Source organism: Drosophila ananassae, chromosome 3R (assembly GCF_017639315.1).
Source record: "Drosophila ananassae strain 14024-0371.13 chromosome 3R, ASM1763931v2, whole genome shotgun sequence".
Taxonomy (NCBI): Eukaryota; Metazoa; Arthropoda; class Insecta; order Diptera; family Drosophilidae; genus Drosophila; species Drosophila ananassae.
In genome coordinates, this window is record NC_057930.1 from 14,786,795 (window position 1) to 14,810,276 (window position 23,482).

At 44.6% G+C, this 23,482-nt stretch overlaps 3 protein-coding genes across 6 annotated transcripts; 1 reads left to right on the forward strand and 2 right to left on the reverse strand.

The window, feature by feature from the left end:
- Positions 1 to 2,347: 2,347 nt before the first annotated feature.
- LOC6498543 lies at positions 2,348 to 5,168 on the reverse strand. Its single transcript, XM_001962995.4, has one exon. It carries the CDS (start codon positions 5,108 to 5,110, stop codon positions 2,618 to 2,620), a length of 2,493 nt encoding a protein of 830 aa, XP_001963031.3. The 5' UTR covers positions 5,111 to 5,168; the 3' UTR covers positions 2,348 to 2,617.
- A 9,055-nt stretch (positions 5,169 to 14,223) lies between these two features.
- LOC26513846 lies at positions 14,224 to 19,399 on the forward strand. Of its 3 annotated transcripts, none has more exons than XM_032455184.2 (2): positions 14,224 to 16,654; positions 16,717 to 16,873. In XM_032455184.2, exons 1-2 carry the CDS (start codon positions 14,308 to 14,310, stop codon positions 16,743 to 16,745), a joined length of 2,376 nt encoding a protein of 791 aa, XP_032311075.1. In that variant the 5' UTR covers positions 14,224 to 14,307; the 3' UTR covers positions 16,746 to 16,873. The 3 variants fall into 3 exon arrangements, with proteins under 3 accessions (XP_032311075.1, XP_032311077.1, XP_032311074.1); XM_032455186.2 differs by lacking the exon at positions 16,717 to 16,873 and having other exon boundaries at positions 14,227 to 16,401; positions 16,473 to 16,508; XM_032455183.2 differs by adding an exon at positions 18,477 to 19,399 and having other exon boundaries at positions 14,243 to 18,422.
- On the reverse strand, positions 19,017 to 22,955 carry LOC6498542 (translocation protein SEC62). 2 transcript variants are annotated; one of them, XM_014906690.3, is made up of 4 exons: positions 22,788 to 22,955; positions 20,622 to 21,434; positions 20,266 to 20,564; positions 19,017 to 19,730 (listed from the first exon to the last, which is right to left on the reverse strand). In XM_014906690.3, exons 1-4 carry the CDS (start codon positions 22,821 to 22,823, stop codon positions 19,637 to 19,639), a joined length of 1,242 nt encoding a protein of 413 aa, XP_014762176.1. In that variant the 5' UTR covers positions 22,824 to 22,955; the 3' UTR covers positions 19,017 to 19,636. The 2 variants fall into 2 exon arrangements, with proteins under 2 accessions (XP_014762176.1, XP_001963029.1); XM_001962993.4 differs by lacking the exon at positions 22,788 to 22,955 and adding an exon at positions 21,606 to 21,823.
- Between the last annotated feature and the right edge of the window lie 527 nt (positions 22,956 to 23,482).

The window sequence follows — 23,482 nt, forward strand, 5'->3', positions numbered from 1 at the left end:
CCCTATCCGTTCCGGACGGGCATCGATGATTTGCATTTTTGAAATTAACCAAAAAATATGACAAAATGTCGGACACAAGTTTGTGCCTCCAGGCTACCTGCTGGTGGCATCCACATCCTAGTCCTAAATATTCCCGCAGGGCGTTTGCTGCATCATTGTGCAGGCAGAAAACACATTTAACATGCCAGGACCCGGCCCGCTTCTTGGCTCCTTGGAGTCGACTTTTCCCGGAGCTTGTTTCCAGCTCCTTGGCTTTCATTTGCCTGTCATTTTGTGTGCAATAATTGTGACAAATTGTTCTTTTCTGCTAAATTTTGCAGGCAACTGCGCCTCCGTCCAGATCCCAGGATGCCAGGATACTAGGATGTTAGGTGGCATGTCAGGAGTTTCAAATTTGAGCAAGATTTTTGAGGGAAAACTTATGGCAGCTTTGTATGCAAAGTAAATGGCATAATTAAGTGAAATGACATACACGACAATACATTTAACAAATGTTGCGTTGCAAATGCAAATGCCGAAATCTCGGTGCCCGGGAACAAATGCCTCCAATTCATAATCCTGCGATAAGTTGGAAAAATAGCATCCTTATTTTCGATTGCCTGCCCCGGCCGTTTAAGCTTTAAAATAATGTTACAGACCCCAGAGAATCCCCAGTCCACCCAGCTGGAGCTTAATAGTCCGCAGAGCCATAAGGGTGGGGGTGTGGGTAAAAAAATCATGCCCCAAAGTGGTTCGGGGAGCGGGAAGTGGAAATCGCTTAGCACAATTTCGGCCGCATTAGCGGCGATTACACAAGCGCCCACACAAAATGGAGAATTGGGAAAGGCGAGTGCAGGATGCCGAATCCTGAATCCCGAATTCCGAATGCACAATGCAAGGCAACAATGGCATAACAATCAAGAGTCAAATTAAAACGTTGCGCTTGCAGAAATTCCCTTTTTTGTTCTCAGGTCCGAGGCGAGAGTCCTTTGCGCTCTTCGCGCTCCACTGACGGTCCGCTGTCCGTCCATTGTCCTTGGTCCGAAGGCTTAGTGGCGCAAAGTATGCGGTGGCAAGTTCCCAAGTACCCTCCTAGCTGACTGCTGACTGCGGTCGGAAACTTTACCAAAAGCTAATCATAATTTCTTGCTGATAGTTTTCCCAAGTCCTTGTGCACGGATCCGTTCTCTCCATCCGTCCATCTGAAAACCAGCTTGCACTTTTTATCTATCCATATCGTGTCCGCGTCCTGGCCGTCCTGGTCGTCCTGGTCCCTTCGCTTTATTATTATTTTCAATTCCTGTGAACCGCAGCGCCCTAAGCGCCACGTTATTGTCGTATAATTGAATATAATGGCCATGGAAATGACGCTGCCAATGGGGATCCGTCTCCGGGGGTTATTATTCGGTATTGCGAAGACGGGGCCGGTGACGGTAACGGTGCCGGGGTCTGCTCCTACGCAAAATCCATTGTATTAGCCGGTGATTATCCGCCCGCTTTGAGCTGTCCCTGCAACATAACATCTGCCCATGGGGTAACTGCATGAGATTGAAATTTCACTTGCCACAAAGGCCCATTCTGGTATTCAAAGTAACCAACAGGACCAACAGGGTTATTGAATTCTATATTTGGGTTACGGGATTTAGTAATAATTGATTACAAAAGATTCAGATATGGGTTGAATTTTGAACTAAAAGATCTTTATGATTCCTGTTAAGTAAAGCTTTAAAAACTCTTTATTGCGAATATTTTATAAACATTATAATCAGTTTTATTCAGTTAACACGATGAGAAATTAAATTGAATTAAATTCAAACTAACAACACTGACAGGCAGGGCGGCGGCCTCGATTCGATCGGAATTAAGTATGCAATGATTTATATCATAATCCTGTCACATGCTTTACCGATTCAATACACAAAGTGCCGAGGGCCAAACCGCGACCATGGCTCTGGGATCCTGCCCTGTTTGTTTTCCCCCATCCTTCGTCCTTCAGCCCTCGTCCCATGTCCTGTCGCCTGTCGTCGTCATCTGCCTGTCAGCGAGTCATTTTGCCGATTTTGAATTGTCAGTGCCATGCCACACGTGTCACGTGCGTCATTGGACCGCCATTACATGGCACCAGCCTGGTCCTCTCATCCTGTTGTTTCTGCCCCCCTTTTTTCCACTTTACGGTGCTAGCCCGCCCATTCTGGGGTTATGCCCGCCCCGTTTTTAATTAATGAGCAACAACAACGGAGCCACCGAACCCACGGAGCAGAGAGCGGTGGCATGCCACTTGAAATCTGGTGGCCAGGCGATAACTGAAAATCTGAAACTAAGCCTCTGTTTGGTCGTGTTTGCTATTCATTTGCTGTCCGCTCGGCCATTTTAGTTGGGCATCAGCATTTTTAATTGGGATTATACATTGTTTGGTTTACATAAGTAGTTGCCCTCGAATGGCGAATGTTTCCCCATTCGATTGAATGTTTTTCCCAAAAGGACCTCCCCCGCCCCAGCCGCAAAGCAGGCTGAAAATCTGATCTGATGCCCTTTCGGAACAAAACACACAAGATAATGGAGCATCCGAATGGCAGGATTAAAGACAGATCACAATGCTGTGTTCTGTTCTCCAATTCTGAAATTCAACGTCTCCATCTCAAGCAGCTCGCCTCCTCTGTGATGTTACCCTGTGTTGGACCATGTCGCGGTAATCAGATGATCTCCAAACGTGCTGGCGCTTCAGATCGTGCATCCTGGCGGGCATGTAGGCAAAGAAGGTGTCCTTGATGTGACCGCCCAGGTGGGAGTAGCCGCGCAGAGCCAGCCAGGTGAGGCGGGATTGCTCCAAAGCCAACTGGTTTAGCTTTCCATGATATTCGGCCTTCATGCGCTTGGCCTGGCATACGAATTCGTGGAAACGGTGATAGGTGACATAGCCCGAGCTGCTCAGGACCATCATTTCCTTCTTTAACTTCAGAGCGTTCTGCTGGTTTCGCTCCTCGCCCTGGTAGATGCTCTCGTAGATACGGAATGCCGCCTTCACCAGGGCATGCATCTCCTCCCGCGAGAAGGTCTTGCCATATCGATCTGCCACCCAGTCGAGCAGCATTGGCAGTTTGTGGGCATTGGGGAACGAGGCCAGAACGTAGTGGGGATTGTGCGAGAGCTCTTCCAGGGCGACTTTCAATAGCTTCTCGATTTGCTGCTTGTTGTTCGGATCGATGAGCTCAACAGGGGTGTCTCCTTGAGGGGACGCTCGCGTCCCCCGGTGCACCTCGTCGAGGTACTCGCGGAACGTGTTCACGGCACAATTGGCGGCTGCCCTCAAAACTGGCGGAAGGCTTCCGTCCCGGTTACTCTCCTTCCCCAACTGGATCTTGCCTTCGTTCAAGGCGGAAATGCAACAGTTTTCAATCAGGGGCTGCTTGTCCTCCAGATCGGGCAGCTCGTCCTCCCAAGGTAGGTGTTGCTCCGGAATGCCTGGTACTTTAAAAATTTTTTCGTAATCAAACTCAAGCTCTCCCCGGATCTGGTTCCGGGTCACGAAAGTCTCCTCATCCGGATCTTGTACTTTTTTCCGCTTCACGCACATCAACGTCTTACTGCAATAGGGTATGAGGTCGGCTAGTTTGGGAAAGTGATCTTCTTTTATGGGCATTCCCTCATCGAGAAGGGTATTGGCCGGCGTTTCAAATCCACTTATCCCTTGGCCGACATCCTTCTTCTTGCGACGACCTTTGGATTTCTTTCTTTTGGGCTTTTTTTTCTTTTTAGACCTAGACCTTGACCTTGACTTAGACCTAGATCTAGACCTACTCTTTCCTTTATTACGGGACTTTGAGGTGCTTCGGGATCTTATCTTCAGCAAATCTTGATCGATATCCATCGTTCTGGGTACCACACCGACACAATCTCCACGGATGAGCTTACAGTCTCCAGTCTTAGCCAGGTCCTTATCGTTGTTGATGAGCATTACTTTGAGAAGGTCATCCGTCATCATGGGATAAGTATGGACCTTGGGGACCGCTTCGTGTCCGAGACCCAATAGCATTGAGAGATTTGCCTTTTTGTTGATCTTCCCGGTTGGCACACTGACATCGTGATTGCACATAAGACACTCCTCATTAAATTCACGAAAAGTCTTCACATGGGAATGTAATCTCATAGAGTTTCCGCGGATCCTGTCTGCAGCATAGTCCATATCCTCCTCCATTTGCTTTACAATGCGCTTCCGACGAGCCTTCAGCTGCGCCCCCGGAATATCCAGCTGGGAGAGACAGCGCTGCAGGACCTTGTGGACATTCTTCTGGCGCTCCGCATTGACGACCTCCTCAAGGAACTGATGGGTTTCGCACAGAGGGCTCTGCTTCTGACCGTCACTGGCGATCAAGACGGGATCAAGGGTCAGCCTATTGAGCTCATCTTCGAGCAGTTTTTTGATTATCCTCTTGGCGGGGCACAACTGGTATTGGGCGAACCAGCGGTTCTCATTGGGGACTCTCTCCGACCCATCCAAATACTTCTTGTACTCCGGAAACCGCAACTTGCGCAAGAAGGGTCGATTGTTTCCCCGCGGTATATACTGGCGGGGCTTCACCTGTGGGGCGAAGTAGGGAGAGGCGTACTCCCTTTTCTTAGGCTGGCGGACCTTGATCGAGGTCTTCCGCGCTTCAGTTTTTTGCACGAACTTTGTTGAATGGGAGGGTGGCGGAAGCAGCGAGTCCAGGGCCCGGAGGGTGGCCGGCATGTCCAGGTAGGCTATCCCCGATAGAAGCAGTTGCTCGTTGACCGAGTAGGGCGGCGTTTCCGGGTCATGGTCTGTGCGTGGCTTCTTGTAAGCCGACTCCCATAGAAACCACAGGAAGGCCAGGTCATTCCCTTGGCTGATCGTCATAATGGCCCTGATATGGGAGGACTTGACCAGAGGATGCAGTCCCAGCTGGGTGATGCAGCGACGCACACGGTAAGTGGACTCCTGCTCCATGTCGTCCCGCAGAGCGTGAAGGAGCCGGTCGCAGGCTCCGGTCTGGACTTGGGACATTCCACGGTACCATTGAACACTATTACTATCAGCAAAGAATCCCAGATACGCCTCAGACAATCCTAGATTATTTTCTGAAAAGTGCATTTTTTTTTGTTTATTTAACATTTTTTTCTTTTTTTTATAATTTTCACAGCTCACTTGAAATTTTCATTGGGATGTGATGATATCAAGGACTTGTATCTTAATCCTGTTTATCCACTCAATCTCCTCAATTTGCTTGACAGATTTCTTATGAATTTTCTTAAGTTTCCCGATAAAGGAAAAAGTAGAAACCCTTCCGGAGAAACGTTTGCTTTCAACTTTCCTGCACTTTACTCGATTTACTCGCTTTCCGTCTGGTTTTTGTCCTCAGGTGTCCTGCGAGAATCAAGGCATTGAAACAAATGTTAATTACTTCATGGGGAAGCAAATGCCATCAAGGACTACAGACCGAATCAAAAGCCCTTTACGTTTTAAAACGAAATTTAATTCAATTACGCAGCTAAACTGCCCAGCAGAATGTGATAACCGCAAACCCAGGGCGGCTATAAAGTCAGGGCGATGGGGGCGTGGTCCTGTCCAGATCCTGTCTGGGCTGGCCAAGAAGCAGAAGGCGGAGGAGGTGGACCATGATTGCGTTGCGTTTGTTGCATTTGTAGCTCTTTGGCTGTCGTTTGTAATTGTCTGTACTTAAAAACTCATCAGACAAAACGACAATGCGGCAAACGGTCTGGCTTCCCTGTCCCGGAATGGAATCTGAGCCCGGACCGGAGCAGTCGGCAGGACAGTCGGCAGGACCTGCGAGTTAAGGACAGTTTTATCAACTGCACGACAAATATTGTTGCATGCCCCCAGGCGCAATAAGGCGGGGACCAAAAAGCTCTCGAAACTGAAAACTCAAAACAGTTGCGTGCTGGCTGTTTAGTTTTGCGGCCACTCCATGCAAAATGGCCAGCAGGCTCCATGTTTGTCTAGTTGTGCGACAACAAGTGGGTCCAAAAGTGTGGCAAACTGACAGCAGCGATCCGTCGAGATATCACTGGCCGGAGAGCCCCCATAGCCCCCATAGCCCCCATATATATCAAGCGGTCCTTGATGGTATAGTTGTCGAGTATTTAATCAGCACTACAAACGGCGGCGACGATGGTATCCATCTGCAGTTCCATCTGCCCGCCGCTCTGCCACTCTACCACTCTGCCACGCGGTGGCAATTAGTTGCATTGTGGTGGTACGATGCCGGGTACAGTTTGCATATAAATAAGGCGACGAAACTCTCGTAATGCCCCCGATGAAGTTAGCCAGCCACCCGTTTTCGGGTGTCCATCTGCCGCATCTGCGTCACGAGACGCATTTTGCATTTTTAATGCCGACAAAATCTATGCAATTATGAATTTAATGTGCACGCCGGCGAGTATTTGTTTTTAAGTGGCGTAAAATGAAGTACCCATCCCCGGAGTGGCAGGAGTCCTGTCTAAAGGAAAAGCATTCTCCTTAAATTTGTATGGTTGTTTGCAAGGAAAACATTTGCACACCACCAGGCTTGGGGTATTGCAATCCCTTAACAAGTCCTTTTGGGTAACCAATTTTTCAGCTTACAAGGAAGCTTTACAGTTGTACACTAAAACAAAATGAAGCAGAGTTTTGCCATTTCTTAGGCTCTCTCAGTTAAGTTTAAACTTTACGGCAAGAAATTGAAGAACTGATTCTATTCAGAAGTTTATCTGCTAATATTCATAATATTTATTCATATTTATTTCTCACAGTGTTCACTAAGCCCGCCGCAGTAAAGGATTTGGATTTTCATTTGGTTTCAAAGAAGAAAAGTCCTCCCATCTCCCTCCCCCCTTGAGGTCGGAATCAATTTTTGCAATTTTATTTGCGTAAAATAAAGGATAAAGGATGTGCTGGCCACAAAGCGGCCAGCCCAGGCCAGGCCAACTTCAGACCAATCATACGAAACTTCAACGGGGATTGTCACTGTCAAAAATGGGTCCAAGCCCACTCCCTCTCCAACTGCCATGGCCTGCCAATCCCGCGTCGTAGCCATCCTGCTATCCAGCGGTTACGGACCGGACTAAATGCACGTGGACTAGACCGGAGGAGCGCCTGGAACTATGCTTTGAACTTAATTAGCTGCACATTACGAATTTTTACTGCCAGAGTTGGTTGGTTGCTGCAGTCGGTCGGCCCGGTCCGGTCCGGTCCGTTGGGAAGGTACTTACCACTTCCTTTGGCCATTTTACGCCAGGACTAATTTTTGTTTTCGACAACGTTGCTAACAGTAAAGGCTTGTCGCAGCCCAGGACGGGGGGTTGCAGCCATCACACAAACACAAAAAAAAAAAGGAGCCGGAAACCAGGAGGGAAGCGAAGCAAGGGGCTGCGGGTAGGAAATGTCATGGACTGCGTCCTCGACGGCAAAGGAAATGTTGCCGAGATTAAATGCACTGCAACGACCATGGCGCAAAAATGCAGGAGAGAAAGGTGGTCCAGGTGTGATTATGCTGTAACTCTACTCCCCTTCCCAGTCCTTGGTCCTGCCCCTATTTCCCATTCCAAATGCCATTCCATCCAACTTCCGAGGCTTTGTCTTGCGTGTTGGCGGTGGCTTAATAAGCGCAATGAATTTATGCAGCTCACAAATTTCACCAAACCGACAGTCCTTTCCTCCCGCTTTAAATACTTTTTTCGGCCTCATCCAGTTATTAAGCAAAGAGTGCTTGTTTAAAGCTCAGGATCAGCTCAGGAGTTGTGAGGTCTGGCCGTTACCGATACCCGGAATTAAACAATTAACCCAGATAGCATGGCTCAATGGCTGTCGAACAATGGAAGCTGAAATTCAAGTTCATAATTACCGCACTCTACCTGGCCAGTCAGACACACTGGCCAGGTTGGAGTCTTAAATCCTCGCTCCCTCCAGGCAAACGGATAACACAGGACTAAACCAAAGTGAAAGGAACAGAACCCATCATAAAGCGATAAGCACTTTGGCAGGGTAGGGGGTGAGTAAGCCCAGGAAGGAGCTAGAGGCCAGGGGCTGGCAAAGTGAAAATATGTTTGTAAACGATGAACTTCAAGTGGCTGTTAGTAAATATAGAGCAGCAAGTGAACTGAACACCGAACAGCAACGCCCAGAGTCCTTGGATCCTTGGCTTCTTGGACGGACTCTTGGGCGGCACCGAAGTCTGTGAGAATATCGAATCCACAAAGCGACCACTGGCACAGATAAGAGTAAACTATGCACTGAAACAAACTAGAGACTACTATTATTTTATCTTTTTATTCAAAGAACTATCAGCGTCCAAAGGAAGGAGAGGTCTTGTCTTTCAATTGAAGTCAGAATTGAATTATTTTCTTTTGTAAGTTATACAAAATGTATCCTGAAATTGTAAAGATATTATAAAATATCTTGACAGTCTATATTTTTGGGAGTGCAACCGTAGACACAAGTTAACACGGCACATACTCTCGTATCAGCGGTCTGGGCTGCAAAGTCGAGAAGCTCTACCATCGCCCCGGGCTGCCCAACTCCCCAAGAATATTCCACAACTCATCATTGCCGGGGCACAAAACTCCGTAGCACACAGCAAGCACACCTCTGGCACGTGCCACCGCATCCCGATTCCGCCCGCAATTTCAGCCCCGATCCGGAAAAAGGGCAAACAACAACAACAACAACAGCAACTAACAAAAAGTGCAACCACAACAACTGCAAAAAAAACACAAGAAAGGAAAGGAAAGGAGAGCCAAGTGCGGGAAAACTCGTAAAGAAGCATAAAAGAATGAGCCGTACAAAAGCAAAAAACTATTTGAAGTCGGTATATCCGTTTAGGAAGCCAACAACTTCCCGTTACATAAGTAGTGGTAACCAAAACCACCCATACACACACATACATTCATCCTTGCAGGATATAAGTAGCACCCGTGAAGGACTAAACTTATACCGAGGCCGTACGAGAAAGGCTTTTTGCCCTTTCCCCAGGCCACAGTAACCAGTCCCCCTGTCCCCAGACCTGAGTCCCGATCCGAGTTCCATTTCCAGTCTCCCCGTTTTATTCCCATTTCCTCGAGAAGCTTTTCATAGACGCTCAGCTCGAGCTGCACTTGTCGTAACCCCCTCTTGACTTTCTTCTTTTTTTTTTAGCATTTCATAAGCCCCTGTGCTACGTCCTCTTGAAGTTTTCATAACAAATAAGAAGGGCTCGATACTTGGAGTACTGCATAGTCGAAAAGTTGGGCTCGCCTGGACTCAAAGGCCTCCAGCCAGATAAAATGCAAAGCTTTTGAGCGCTCCAAACTTAATAAAAAATCCTTCGCGAAGCTATTCCTTTGGCTTTCGCGTAGTTTTCCTTTTTTTTTTTTTTGGTGGTTCAATGTCAGACGTGAAATGCGCCTTGGAATGGGGAAAAAATAATTTCTTAACACATCGCTACAACAGATCCTTGAACACAATAAATAATAAGGAGCCATGCCGTTTTTTAAGCCCTTTTTTTTATTAGCTATCAGACTTTGTTAAGAAACTTGGCTTTTGCATAATTTTCCACGCAAACTTTTACTTTGGACAGTGGCCGAACAAAAAAATGCAATCTTTTTCACAGATTTTTGATTAAAATATTCATGGAAGGCTAGATTGCCAAAAGGTGGCTAGTGGCAAGTGGCAAGTGGCAAGTTTGTAATTTTAATTAATCCCCCGCTTAAATGGAAACTTTCAAGGCATTGTCCATGGCCATGAAATATGGTTCAGCAAGGACATGTCCACGCATTCGGTTGTTTTGATTTATGTGGCGGGAGGGTCAGGAAAGGACTTCAAACTATAATGCTATCGCTGGGACTATCTCGGAAGGGATCAGCCACGAGCACGTTCTTGGAGTTTTTGCTTCAACAAAAGGGGGGTAGGGAGGTCGGAGGGTGTGTGGCAAACATTTATTTCATTGTCGAATCGCACGTTCATTGGATGGTGTGGCAGCCAGTGGCCGTAAGCAGCATTCAAAGCATTTCGCACCACATATTCCTTTTGACACCAGCTTTAATATTTATGGCCAGAGTAGCAGTAGCAGCCATGGACGTAGCTCGACCACCCCTTTCCTTGCCGCCAGTTTCTTTCCAAGCAAGTGAGAGGGGGGTGAATGGCTAGTACCCTACTCCTCTGCTTTGTTTCAAGCAATTTAACAGCTTTTGGGTAAAATAACAAGCCTGGCAACCAACATACACATCACAACAAGCAAACGCCACACATTCCGGGTGCGGGCAGCAAAAAGTCAGGCCAAACAATGCGCCACTAGAATCAGTTCCCTGTCCCGCTTGCCAGCAAGCCAGTGCCGTTCGGAGATGCCTCTCAAATAATTTTATTCTTATAGGTTATATTAATTTATATATTTTTTGTAAAGAAATTTAACTAAGCAGTGTCTTTGTAGAACTACAATTTATAAAAGTATTCATTTTTAGAATACGATACTCTCTGAATCCGACCCTGTGTTCAGCCCCAAGACAACGGGGAGGAAATGCAGATGCCGGGGTACACGGGTACTGGATAGGAGACAGAGGGCAGGGTACTGCATATTTTTGCAACACAAAATAAACCGCAACAGCAGCAATTTGCGTCGGTTGTTAGTTTGTAGAGTTGCTTAAAATTTACATGGACAGCGCGCACACATGACTAGACAGGCGATCTATGGGCCATTCGCCGGAGCAAGGCTCCGAGCATACATATGCATAGCGTTGCAAATAGGTGTGCCAATGCCAGTGCCTGTGTTTGTGCCACACTCTGTGCCTGCACCATAACTGAATAATATCCATTTTTAAACAATTACCTTGGCGAGGGCTTTTATAGAAGCGGAAGTTTGTCGACCAAATAGCCAGTCCACATACCCAAAGGACGCAAAAAACTGATGAAAAGAATAAATGTTTGTAGAGGAAAACAATTACGTTCTTAAAAATACCTCTCTGCCATTAAATTTGTGTGACAAGGATTTACATTCCAATGAGAGACTGTAGATATCCTTTAGATAGATATCCTTTCTAATGCAATCAATCAACTCCAATCCAGAGTTGAATTCCATCACATACAGAAGTCGGGGAGAGCAAGGCCTTGATTTCTGTCATCCTGATGCATCCTAAGTGCACTGGGAAAATAAATTACACAATAAATATTTAACTTTTCATTGAAAATCACAATAATAACTACCTTAAACTTGTTGAAGCCTCTTTGTACCTGTCTAAACTTCTATAAACTTGATTTTCAAGGACCTTTTTATCAAATTATTAACAAAAAGACTATAACTTTATATATTTACATTTCAGTTACATTTATATATGTGTTATATATTTTTAAGATTCCCCAAAAAAAAGCCTCCCCAACGTTGCAAGGTGAAAAACGTTTGTAGAAAAGCTTTGCCGCATTAGGCTGCATCATAAGTTGAGCCGCGAGTGAGCCACCACGGCGGATACGTGATCTGCAACTATAATTGTCGCCGCAGGCGTTGGCTGACTGCCTGAGAGTTGTGGGCGGGAAGTGAAGCTTTTTATTTGTTGAGTGCTTTTCAAGGTTGTCGCTTCGCTCTTGGAACTTCCCCAACGGGCCAACCAGACAGCTATTTGCACTTATGAGTTGCCCCGAAAAAAAAAAATACACAAAAATTTGGACAGAGTGCAGCTGGAAAAACTGCAGAGTTGCAGGCAATAACCAGTTGCAAAATGGCTAGCATTAACAATGAAAGACAATGTGCTGGGACCGACATCAATACCCGGAGGCGAGGTTACGCATGCGTATCCCAACTGCCACGCCCATACGCCCACACGCCACACGTCAGCCATCAAGTGGCGCAAACACATATTGTATTCGGAGTTTAGTATTCTGGCCCTACGAGTTGAATTATGAAATGTGAAAATTGTGTTAAATAAGTAAACAGAGGATGCGTTTGTGCAACATGAACACACACATTACACCATCCCGCATCCCTTTCCTCAAAATTGCCCCTCTCTACCACTCAACCTCTTTTTTGAAAAATAGACACTCCGAAGTCACGTAGCTCCGGACTGGCTTTCATATTTCATGGCAGCCCAGCCGGCCAACCGAGCTGGCAAAAATACTACAAGAACAAAAAATAATAAAAATAGAAAACAACCATTTAGGAAACGATAGCACCCACATCCTGGATGCGGGAGGACTTCTTAACCACCCCCCCATCCACCATCGCTCCCATCCCGTGCAGCAGTTGCAATATTTGATCTAAAATATGTATGCCTGGGCGGAAATTGTTTTTGTGTTAAATGGCGGAAGCGACGGCATTGTAATTAAAATTTGCTTAAAACTTAATGGAAAGTATTTAATTTACAATTGGAATTTTTGCTCCTTCGTTCGTTCGGGAGGCATTCCGATACAAGGTTGCCTCCTGACTTCTGACTTCTGACTCCCGACTTCTGACTGCTGATGAATACCAGTTGGATGGTTGGCGTAATTAAAGTTGAGGTACTTGAATGCGGATAATAATATATATATATATTTTCGATCCGAAGGGCGTGGATGGTATTCAGTTTTGAGGTGAATTTGCTGCACATTTAACAGCTGCCTAAAAGTATGCAATGAATTTTGCCCCAGCGACTACAGTAGCAGGCGAAAATATTCACCACCACTACCGCAGGACCTTTTGGACCCCGGCAGGAGCGTTTTGCATGCGTGTGGAATGGTGTTTGTGTGTGTGTGTGTGCATGCCTCAAATGGTTGCCACACATTAAATTTCCGGTCGGTCATCCGGTTCCTTAAACGCACAAGGAAATGCAATAAACGCCACAAAAACGAAATAAAAGCGAATAAAATTACAAAAATTACAGCGTGCCAAAGGCAAAGCAAAGGACTCGGTATGAGAGACAGAGAGACAGGGGGACAAAAATTCCATGGCCAAAGGAGAATGCCGAAAATGAAATGACGCTAAAAGTATCGCAATAAAAATGCATTAAAATACCGCGCCAGAAAGTAAATAAATTTGTTGCTCCAATCGCAGACGTCGTCGGTGTAGTTGTAGCTCTCGGTATCCTGGCTGTTGTAGTTTCCACACTCGAATATATTGAAATACAATCGATGGTGAACAATTAGGCGCCGATGCGAAAGGATATTCGACCAGGATTCGGTCTGGAGTCTGCGAATAATATTTTTATGGGCAATGGCGCGCATAAATCCCCGACAGCCGCCGGGCCCGGGGCCGGGCCTGTAATTCAAAACTGGTGTATACTCGAACGCGCCGAGCCGAAGACTTAGTTACTCCCCGGAGGATAGCTGCAGGATCGACTGGGTCTATAATTTATCGCCTCGCTTGATTTGAGTGCATAAATTCCCTGCTGCTCTGGATGCTCTTGCTGCTCTTGCTCCTTTGGCTGCTCAAAATCTGCTCAATGAGCCGAAGATGCAGAAAATTTAGCAGAAAAGGCGATGGCTTTTAATGTGTTTATTGACTTGACTGGAAAATGACTTGAATACGAACCGTATTCGAACGGGGTGGCTGTTAGAGCTGCGAAGGAGATTAGTTCAATCAATCAACTGCTATCGAGTTAATTAAAACGTATGTATGTTGGTGAAGGAGTCAAGTCGATTTGGGTCAATTGCAACAGAGCTATAATACATATATTTATTGAAGAAAAAAAAGCAAATAAATTTCAAGTATTCTCAAGTGTGTTTGTCAATTCTAACTTAAAATACACACACACTCACACCGAGTAGTGTCCATAATCCCCCGTCTTCTATTCACCTTCTGCACCGTAATTGCTTATGAAACATGAAATTTCACTTAGATTGGCATTCCACTAATCTGCTTTGCTTCATCCTGGCCGAATGTGCATAGTATATTTTATTAGGAATTCGTTGCCACAATTGTTCTTGAAGGATGCAGCTGTCCGATAGAGTCGTTTCACTCCTACACTCTCCAACAGAAAACAAAGGCAATATCACTCAATTGAAAGTGTGTATTAAAAATGCAGTAGAAACTTAATTAAATTCCAAATCTCGACGAAAACAACTACAATAGAACCTTTGAGCAAAAGCAAATAAGTTTACCATACTTACTAAATAAATCCAAGGTTCAGAGGTGTAGCATTCCAGATCTCTATGAAATTCCATTTAATTATCCTGCTTGAAGCTTTAGGCCCCATTCACACCACAACTTTAATGAGGCCTTAATCTTTAAGGCCGTTATAAACTTTTTCGGTGCAAAACTTTTAGAAATCTCAGGGTGCTGTGCTTTATTTTTGAATTGCTCATCCCTGAAAAAAAAAATACCCCGACCATTCGAGTTTCGACAGTTGCCACAACCGTTTGCTGCCGAACCCATTTTGATGTTTCGCTTTTACAAGTTATACTCTTTGTACGTGAACAATATGACCGGCGGACTCACCTGGCCGCGGGAGTGGTGCCTCTGCGAGAAACTGCCCCGGGCCATGTTGCACATCCCGGTGGAGCCTCGGAGCCTGCGCTGCGAGGTGTGCGGACTAGCACGGCGGCCTCGGGACCTGGCACTCGCTGCCTCCAGCGAAGAGGAGGCTGCTCAGGCTGCCTCCGAACCGAGCACCACTGCCAACCCGTCCACCCCGTCTGATCCGTCCAAAAAGCTGTCCAGAGGCAAGGATGTGCGCGTAAAAGTGGCTGTAAAAGCTCAGAAACCAAAACCGAAATCCAACTGCCCGGCCAACTGTGTCAAGTGCGGCGGCGTTAGTGTTGGAGGCGAGGTCACTGCAGCTCCTGAGGACGACAAGGAGAAAGTCTACTCCGGTCGACATGGCCTGTATAAGAAGCCCAAGAAGAAGGTCTGCCGTCGACCACTTCCGGATCGTCGGCAGAAGAAGGAGCCTTCAGCCCCGCCGCCCTCATCGCCCTCGCCGCCACCGCCTCCATCGCAGTCAGAGTCGCCACAAGAAGATATGCCGGCGCTGGTGGCCATGGCCCACGAGGTCTTCAACCGACCCTATCACCTACGTCGACGCTGGCCCAGTGGCTACCGAAATCTCCTGGTCAGCGACTTTATTCCTTTGAACAGTCCCATTACTGATAGCTCTGGCGGTGCCATTTCCAAGAGAAGCAGCATGCGCCCGGGCAATCCCCCGAGCAGTCACAGCAGCCGTCCACTGCCGCCGCTCTCCAAGGTCCTGGCCAACATCCTAGCCAAGCAAAACACGGTTACTGCCAGGGAGAAGGGCGGTGGCTTGGTGCCGCCAAAGCCAAGGGATTCCCTGGATGCTGATAGCGAACTGGCCACCCAGTTCTCTCCATTCGACCAATACGAAGGTCCCTCGGAGGATGCCCTCGTTGTGAGCAGTGCTCGCGAGATGCTCCACCGGCCTATGTCTCTTCATATCGAACCACGCACTGATTTGCCCAACAATCGCATCGGAACGGATGGATTTGAGCGCAGGACCGGCTATGGATCAACTCCCATCTCTTCGCCGTGTAAGAAGCCATCAACTCTGAATGCTAAGCCCTTTTCAGATTCCATGAGACGATCCATCTTCGAGTCTGCAAACAAGATCTCATCCAGTACCAGCAGTTCCAGCAAGAATAGTTCAATGAGCAGCGACTCGTCCACTCCCTCGATTCTCCAGAAGAGCTTCAAGTTCTGCGATGTGGGCGAGGAGAAACAGGACAAAATTCCCTCCAAAAAGCAGCAAAATGACAGTTCCACCACATTTGTCTCCATCATAGATAAGATTTTTTGGGCTCCCAAATGCCCGGACGACAACTCCGATGAGGAATTCAAAAGCCTGGATCGGGAGCAGCTGGACGAGCTGAAGGATATGATGCGCAGCCTCTCTCTCGACGATCATGGAATCCATTCCGCTGTAAACGATGTGTCATCAAATAAAACCGACACGGATGCAGAGTATTCAAAACGTGTTTCCATGCAAGAGGACGAGTCTAGCAGGGACAGGGATATACTGGGCAGCTCTACCCCGGGAACTAGAAGTAGAACTATTTCAGTAAGGGAACCTAGGATCAAATCCCCCAAATGTGGCAAGTGTGGACGGCATTGTGTCGCCCCAAGGAAATATAATCGCAAGCCAGAGAAACATCATTCGAACAGCAGTTCCACATTCAATTTAAGAAGTAAAGAAAGGTCTCCCTGTATAATTCACGGATCCTCCGACGATCTTCCCCAAAGACTTCTAAAAGAACTCATGATTACCAAAAAAATAGAAGATGCAATCAGAAAAAAATTGAATAGCATACGAAGGGATATCGTTCAATATAAGCTCTTAGAACCGGATGAGAATATTATGTGGACTTCCCCCGAAATAAATTCCGAGGAAAAGGCAGCTGAACAAAAAAAGCCAAAGTTTCAGTCTAAAATACCGAAATTTCAAGTTCCGGGAAGAAGACTTTGTAAAATGCATTATAACCCTTCGGCGGCAAAGAGAAATGAGGCTCTACTAAATAAGGTGAAAAAACAGTGTCGAATTCATTCCAATATTATATCTAATCAAGAAGTTCTCAATTCTAAAATTTCCAGAAACCAGAATAGGAGCAGTGGGGAAAACTGTGTGATCAAAAGAACTCTATCCGATCCATCAGATTCGAAAAAATCCAATACTAAGGTGGTTTGTAGAATTCATTCTGAAGGTAAATCCCATGTGGAGATAAAAAAAAGTGAAAAGAATGAAGCCGCCAGTGAAAAAATAAAAGTCAAACTATGTAAGATTCACCATAAATCCTCTGAAGATACCTTTGATGATAAAAAAGACTTAAAATTTCAGATCCAGAAAGCCAAACCTGCAAAAGATGATCAAAGTAACCCAGAAACGTGTCAGATTACTAAACATTTGTGTAAAATCATATCCAACAAAGGAACCGGACCAGAAAGCATCAGTAATCATAGTCAAGAAACTGAACAATCAAGATCAACAAATTATAGCCAAGAAATGACACAAGGAACGGAGAAAATACTTTTCCCCAAGGATAAAAGCCCAATGGACTCGGTTCCAATTCAGACTCACGCTATAAAGCACATGGAAACAGCATTACACACCTGTTGGGAACTGCCCCCAGCCCAAACGGCGCAATATGTTGTCAGGGAAATGGGTGTTCTCCAAATAACCGATATCCCTCCTACCAAACAGAAGACTCCAGAGCTCTTGCAGCCATCCATTTATGAGTTCCGGTTGCCCGATGTAGATCCCAGCGAATTGGAACTAACTGAATTAACGGATCGGAATGACCTGGAACTCGACACAGACGAGGATGAAACACCTGATGCTAAACTGAGACACTCTCAAGGAAAGAAAAAAAAAAAAATTGTGCCACTAAAGTACCGAAGGCGGGAGATCCAGTATGAGGAACTGGAGGTATCCTTTGATGTAACAAAAAATGCATCCAGGATAGAACTCAATGAAAACAAGGTGCAGAGGCAGAGCGTGATACAAAGGGAGGAGATACTGTCGGGGGTTTTAGAAACAAGTTCATCCCAGTCTGATACGTTGTCAAGTGGCAAAAGCCTGTCACTGCCCGAATATAAACCCATTAAGTTATTAACAAACGTAGCATATGAATCTGAAAAATCTGACGAACAATTAAACCATGAAAGGACAACGCCCAGCAATTACATTAAGGAAAGGATTCAGCCAAGAGATAACCAGGAAGTACAGAATAAAAAACGATATCCAAACAAATCCGCCAAATATAATTACTCTGATCTCAGTCGAGATACAAGAAAGCGGATAGATCTTAGTTTGGAACGAAAGATAAAGAGGATGATGAACAAGCCAATAAGACTTCTTAACGATGGTAAAGGTAATTCAATTTCTGAATTCCTCTCGCCAGTAACAAAGAAGTTTACTCGGTCGAAGGATTCGGATGATGATGAAGCATCCAATAGTAGTTCACCACGAAGATCAGGAGGAGAAGATAATGAGCCAGAGAGTAATCATGGGAAATCCTTTAGACAATATCCAAACTACCCGCCAACCAGAAGTCTGAAACCAGACTCCCATATGCCGTCCCAGAAACCATTGCGTCTGATTATGAACCAGTTATCTTCCAATAGTTCAGGATCGAAATTTTGTTCCATGGAATCGGTGCTGGACGTTGATTCGGATGACACGTCCGAACCGATAGTCACCCAGAAGCAGACCTTATATGAAGGACTGCCTCCTCTAAACTGGAAATTAGTCTCGCTTGGAACAACTCTTCCCAAAAAATCCGATAATAATGAGCACGAGTCAGCGATCGGAGAGGCACATACCTGTCCCATTTACAAGTGCAGGGAGATCATAACTTTACAGTCCTTCACCTCACACTTCGATATAGCTCATAGACATAGACTGGGGGCGAAAACCATTCAGAGGGAGCACTTCCATCGTGTAGTGGAGGGTCTACCAAAGCAGTTCTCTTTTGATAGTGACCACCTTACTGCCGGAAACTCATTTGTTGCTTTGCTTCTATACAGCAGCGTGACTCAAAGATCGTAAGTTAATTATTATAATTATTTGATCTCGCTTAAAATTTAAATTCCAAGCAGCTCCAAGAAGTCTATTCCAATCCGGGATTATCCACTGGTCCTGGTAGCGTCCCTCGAACAATTAAAGGACTCTCCATTTGGCTATTTCTTTTGGTTTGTTGGTTATCCCACCATCGTGAATCTTCAAATCAAGCTTACTGTCTACGATCCGGATGAAAATGTTGGCCGGAGCAGGGTTATAATGCCCAGAGACATCGCGGAAATCCAAGATCCCCAATGCTTCACCTCGAATACTAGAGATCACCTGCTGCTAAGAGTACCCCCCAAGCACAGGAACTTTCAAATAAGCTTGGAGGCGACCACAGAATTGTAGAACTTTAAGTAGATTTTTTTTCGGGCTCATTTTTTCGGATATTGGGTCGATTTTACAAAATTTTTAACTTACTTTTGTTCAATTTGGATTAAATTTATTTCGTCGGGTGTATTATGGAAGTTTTCTTACCATTTCTTACCAAGTTGCAATTACAATTAAAAACGCATTATAAGTTGTATATTTTTTAATAAAACGTTCGAGCAAGAACTACAAAACGCTCAAATGTGTCTCATCAGATCAAAATTGCCTAGCTTTATTTATATCGTATCATAATAGTTAATTGCAAGTTATACTACTAATTTCATTAAGGTTTTAGTTCGCTTTAATTACATTAGAGTAAATAATTATGCACATAAAACGTATGCACTCGCATCTACGTACTCTCTATGATTATTATCAATTGCAATCGTTCCTTGCACCCACCCACGGTGCTTCACTGTATACATTTACAAACATAGGAAGTAAAATATAGTATTTCGTTATTTGTTTACAAGTTTAATAACTTAAGCGGCAACTCAAGACCCAACTGCAGCTATAGACAAAAAATAAACAAACACGCTAACTGGGTCAACATAATATTTTTCATACACTGATGCTACTCCCGAAAAATAGATATTAAAAAGAGAAAAATGCGCCAAACTGATATCTGAATAGAATTTTAAACTATTCGCGATCTACCGCAAAAGTGAACTCACTCGAGATATTCAGTGGGACAAGATTTTAGCTATAAATTGGAATTCTTTGTGTGTGCCTTCTGATGTAGTTGATGTGTGATTCTTGTTCTATGTCTTATCAATTAGCTAGATGTGGATCATTAAATAATAATATAGATTGTGGTGCCTCCATCCTAGTTGCCAGCAACGTTTTGAACTTCACTTGAACTAATTATCTCGTAATCTTTACTAGAGCTCTCCGAATCAGATCCCGAGTTGCGTGGGGTTCTGAAATAAAAATTATATTAATTAATATGTGGAAAAGATTATAGTTTATGGGAATAAACATAACAATGTGTATGAATAACAATATGAATGAAAAACTTACTCAGTCTTCAGGTGTAATCTCGTAAACCAACTTACATTTACAAAGTTCACGAGATGTTAGCTTTTATATTACCATTTTTATGTTAACCATGAGCCATAAGTATGAGTATTCTAAGAACCTTCTACCAAATTATGAACCTAAACTGAATCAACGAAACAAATGTATTTACAAATGACATGCTCCAGCAACAAAATATAAAATTAATGAATGCAAAAAAAAAAGATTAATGCATTTTAATCATACAATATTATTTATTAAGGAACGAAGTATGTGTACAATTAAAAACTAGAGTTAATATATGTCTCTTGCGTTCTTTTCTTGGTTTTTTATTTTTTTGGAATTAAAATATAACGCACGAAAAACAAAACAAGTCATAAATACAAATTCGAGCAATGAAACAGGAATCCTTGTCAAAAGAAAGCGGATCCATCTTACCCAGCTTTGGAATCCTTAGGCTCCGCCTGAGGCTCTTCCACATCCTCGTCCTCGTAATCATCGGCTCCAACCTTGCGACGCTTGCGAATTTCCATGTCGGTGTCGTGTTCCTTGATTAGCTCAATTTTCTCTGGCTCAAGGGTAGAGACCTCTCCATCTCCATCTCCATCGCCATCGGCATCTCCGTCCGCATCTACGGCCGTATCCTCGGCGTCACTGTCCTTTTCTTTTTTCTTGCTCTTAGTCTTGGACTTCTTGTCGGTTTTGGAGCCGGAATTTGCGTCGCTGTTGAAGTTGCTCTGTTGAGAAATAATTTTATTTTAAAAAAGGAAAAAATGTAAAAAGGAAAGACTAACCTCATAAAGTGGCCAGAAGGAGGCAAAGAATCCTACATCCTCGGTAAGATTGGGGAAGATCCAGAAGTGCAGCTTGCCGCCTGTGAGAGCCCACACGATGGTGAACACAATCAGGCGCACCACTGTGAGGGCTAGGATGAAAACTAGGAAGCCGGCAGCCGCGATCGACAGATAGTAGACGCCCTTGCGAAGAAGTGGAGGCCACAATGGGAATAGGCATATACCCACGGCGCCTAACAGCACAATAAAGCCAAATATCCAATAATGGAGGGGAATGGGATCATAGATCCAAACGTACGCCTCCGATCCATCCACGAATATCTGCTCGGGGTGCATATCCAGGCGGATCTTACGCTTCTTCTTCTCCTTCTTGTCCTTTTCGTTTCCAGAAGCCCCACCATCGCCTTGTCCGGCCTCACCCTCTGGATCGGTGTCCTTCTTGTCATTGTCCTTTGGTTTTTCCTTCTCCTTTTCTTTTTCCTTGTCCTGTCCCTTTTCTTTGTCGGTCTTTTTGCTGCCCCTGATCTCCTCCAGCGTGACAGGCACTTTCTTGGCCCGATGGAAGAACTTATGCTCCAGCATCACATCCAGAAACTCGACCGCCTGTTCCCGGGTGGTGAAGAGCGGGTTGCTGCCCTCGGCGAACTTCGACTTGATCAGGGCATCGATGGCCTTGCTGGAAGTGAAGTACTCGACGATGTGACTGAGGAATTTGGTTTTCTTTGTCTTCACGTTCTTCTTCATCCACTTGGCCACGTTCTTTTCGTCCTTGGACGGCTTATCCACCTTCTGGGCACCCGGTTCAGTGTATTCCTACAATGAAACAAAAACAACAAATTAGTTTAGTTAGTCACTTTCACGACGAAATGATCGATTGGAGTTGTGGGCGAATATAGGCCACGACACCAATTTCGATTTCGACACGCTCAAGCCGTCGAAAGGGCTCCGAGATCTGTGTAAAGTTTTTCCCCCTGTTTTAAATACCGTGCCATCGTCGTAGATCTCCTGCTCCTCGGCCTCCTCTTCGTAGTACTCCTCCTCACTCATATTTCGAATATATTTGAAGAAATACAAAAATTAACTGCGAACTTGGTAAATAGCAGAACCAGTCTACAAGCCAGAAACGATTTTCTTAGCTGTGACGTGTTTCACTCGCTCCGAGAGTCTAGAAAGTATTGAATCTTGGCTCTGGTCAAACGAGTGGCGATCCCCACAACAAAAACACACAAACATACTCCAAGTGGAAACACTGGCGCTCATCGGAGAACCTCCAACTTTCCCCAACAACAACTGAAGCAGCTGATAAGTGGGGTGCACCTGACAAGTGTGCTTAATGAGAGAGCGATGGTAGAGAGAGAGAGAGAGGCTTGTGCAGAGATCTGCCAGAGTGGCGACCAAGCTCACAGCTGATCAAGGGGGGCTCCAGTCATTTATTTATCTATTTTATGAATATTATTTATTTTGTGGTAATTATAACTTATGGGTACAATGAAAGATATTGAAATATTTCTATTTTACTTAAAAATTTTTTAAATAAAGTAATACAATTGCTATTAACTTTTTATATTTTATGACTTCCAACTAGAACATCCCCTCAAGCTTTAATTGCGCCGTATTTCTGGGAATACTGTTATCTAAGCCAAGATCAGCGGGATCAATTCGCAAGACGAGCTTACACAGCAGCGTTGCCAGACTTTGAGGCCGTTACAAGCTCACAGCTGTTTACATTTTAACACACACAATACTTTATTGAGCGGAAAAGGAGTTAAAGCTTTAATAAAAACGGAAAACCATGCACCAAGGGCAACCGAAACTTCTTCCCCAATCTTCTGCGCTGCAGGTCAAGTTAATTATAGCCGCATGTATTGTGGGGGGCAAAAAACAGAGAACGGAAATCCAAAGAGCAGCACGCAAAGGCCAGGACACACACATGCACATGAGCACACAACGTTGAACTTGCCCCCTCAGATTTTTTGGAAAGATCAGTGGGGTCAGGATCCCATTGGACCATTGATATCAGTCATTTGACTTGTCGCGGCGCTTTTTACGATTCACGTTGTTCCTCATAACGATACCAAAACAAAAAACAAATCCATCGGCATGTCAATTGGTCGGCGACGGAAACGGCGTAAACATAATCTCTGATGTGGCCATCGATTCACTTACATCCTTGCGGCGACGTGTACGCTTCTTTTCCGACATTTTCGCTCAAGTGTGACGAACGGGAAGCTCCAAACAAATTGTTTTCAGTTTTGATAATATTTCTGCCACACACGCACGACAAATCACTTAAACAACGTGACCGTATCTGGGTTCGTGTCAAATACCAACTGTAGTGTTGGGAAACGATTCACATGATTAATATTTTAAAATAAAAAATATTTAGAATTATTTTAAATATAAGGAATTCAAATACTTTTCAAAAAACACTTTTTTTCTAGACGTAAACCTCAGCGACAGTGTAATTTAGAACTGCATTAAAATTGATCTGAGATAAATTATATACATAATACATATTTTTTTCGTTTAAATTAGCATGCAGTTGTTAATTTCTATTAATTTAAAATTTATTTAATTTATATTTATTATAGCAAAAATGATTTTCATATTATAAGATTAAAAAAAAAATCATAAGTCACAAGTACAATAGGTCTTGTGTAGGAGCTGATCGGGGGAATCTAAGCTAAGTTCTTAATCGAGGGAATATAAAAAATGTTAACCAAGTGTTTATAAAATTAAATCTAATTAGAACAAATTTTCAAGCCAAGCGGGCCAGTTTTTGAAAAATCGAGGTCATAGATCCTAAAGAGATCCATAGTTTCTAGAATTACACGGATCTTCTGGTTTATAACTATATCTGG

Coding starts and splice junctions, on each gene's coding strand:
- LOC6498542 (XM_001962993.4), bottom strand. CDS start 21,668: ATGAGTGAGGAGGAGTACTACGAAGAGGAGGCCGAGGAGCAGGAGATC. Junction 21,435..21,605: donor AGATCTACGACGATGGCACG/GTATTTAAAACA, acceptor GTTTCATTGTAG/GAATACACTGAACCGGGTGC. Junction 19,731..20,265: donor CCTAAGGATTCCAAAGCTGG/GTAAGATGGATC, acceptor TTTTTATTTCAG/AACCCCACGCAACTCGGGAT.
- LOC6498543 (XM_001962995.4), bottom strand. CDS start 5,110: ATGTTAAATAAACAAAAAAAAATGCACTTTTCAGAAAATAATCTAGGA.
- LOC26513846 (XM_032455183.2), top strand. CDS start 14,308: ATGTTTCGCTTTTACAAGTTATACTCTTTGTACGTGAACAATATGACC. Junction 18,423..18,476: donor AGCAGCGTGACTCAAAGATC/GTAAGTTAATTA, acceptor AATTCCAAGCAG/CTCCAAGAAGTCTATTCCAA.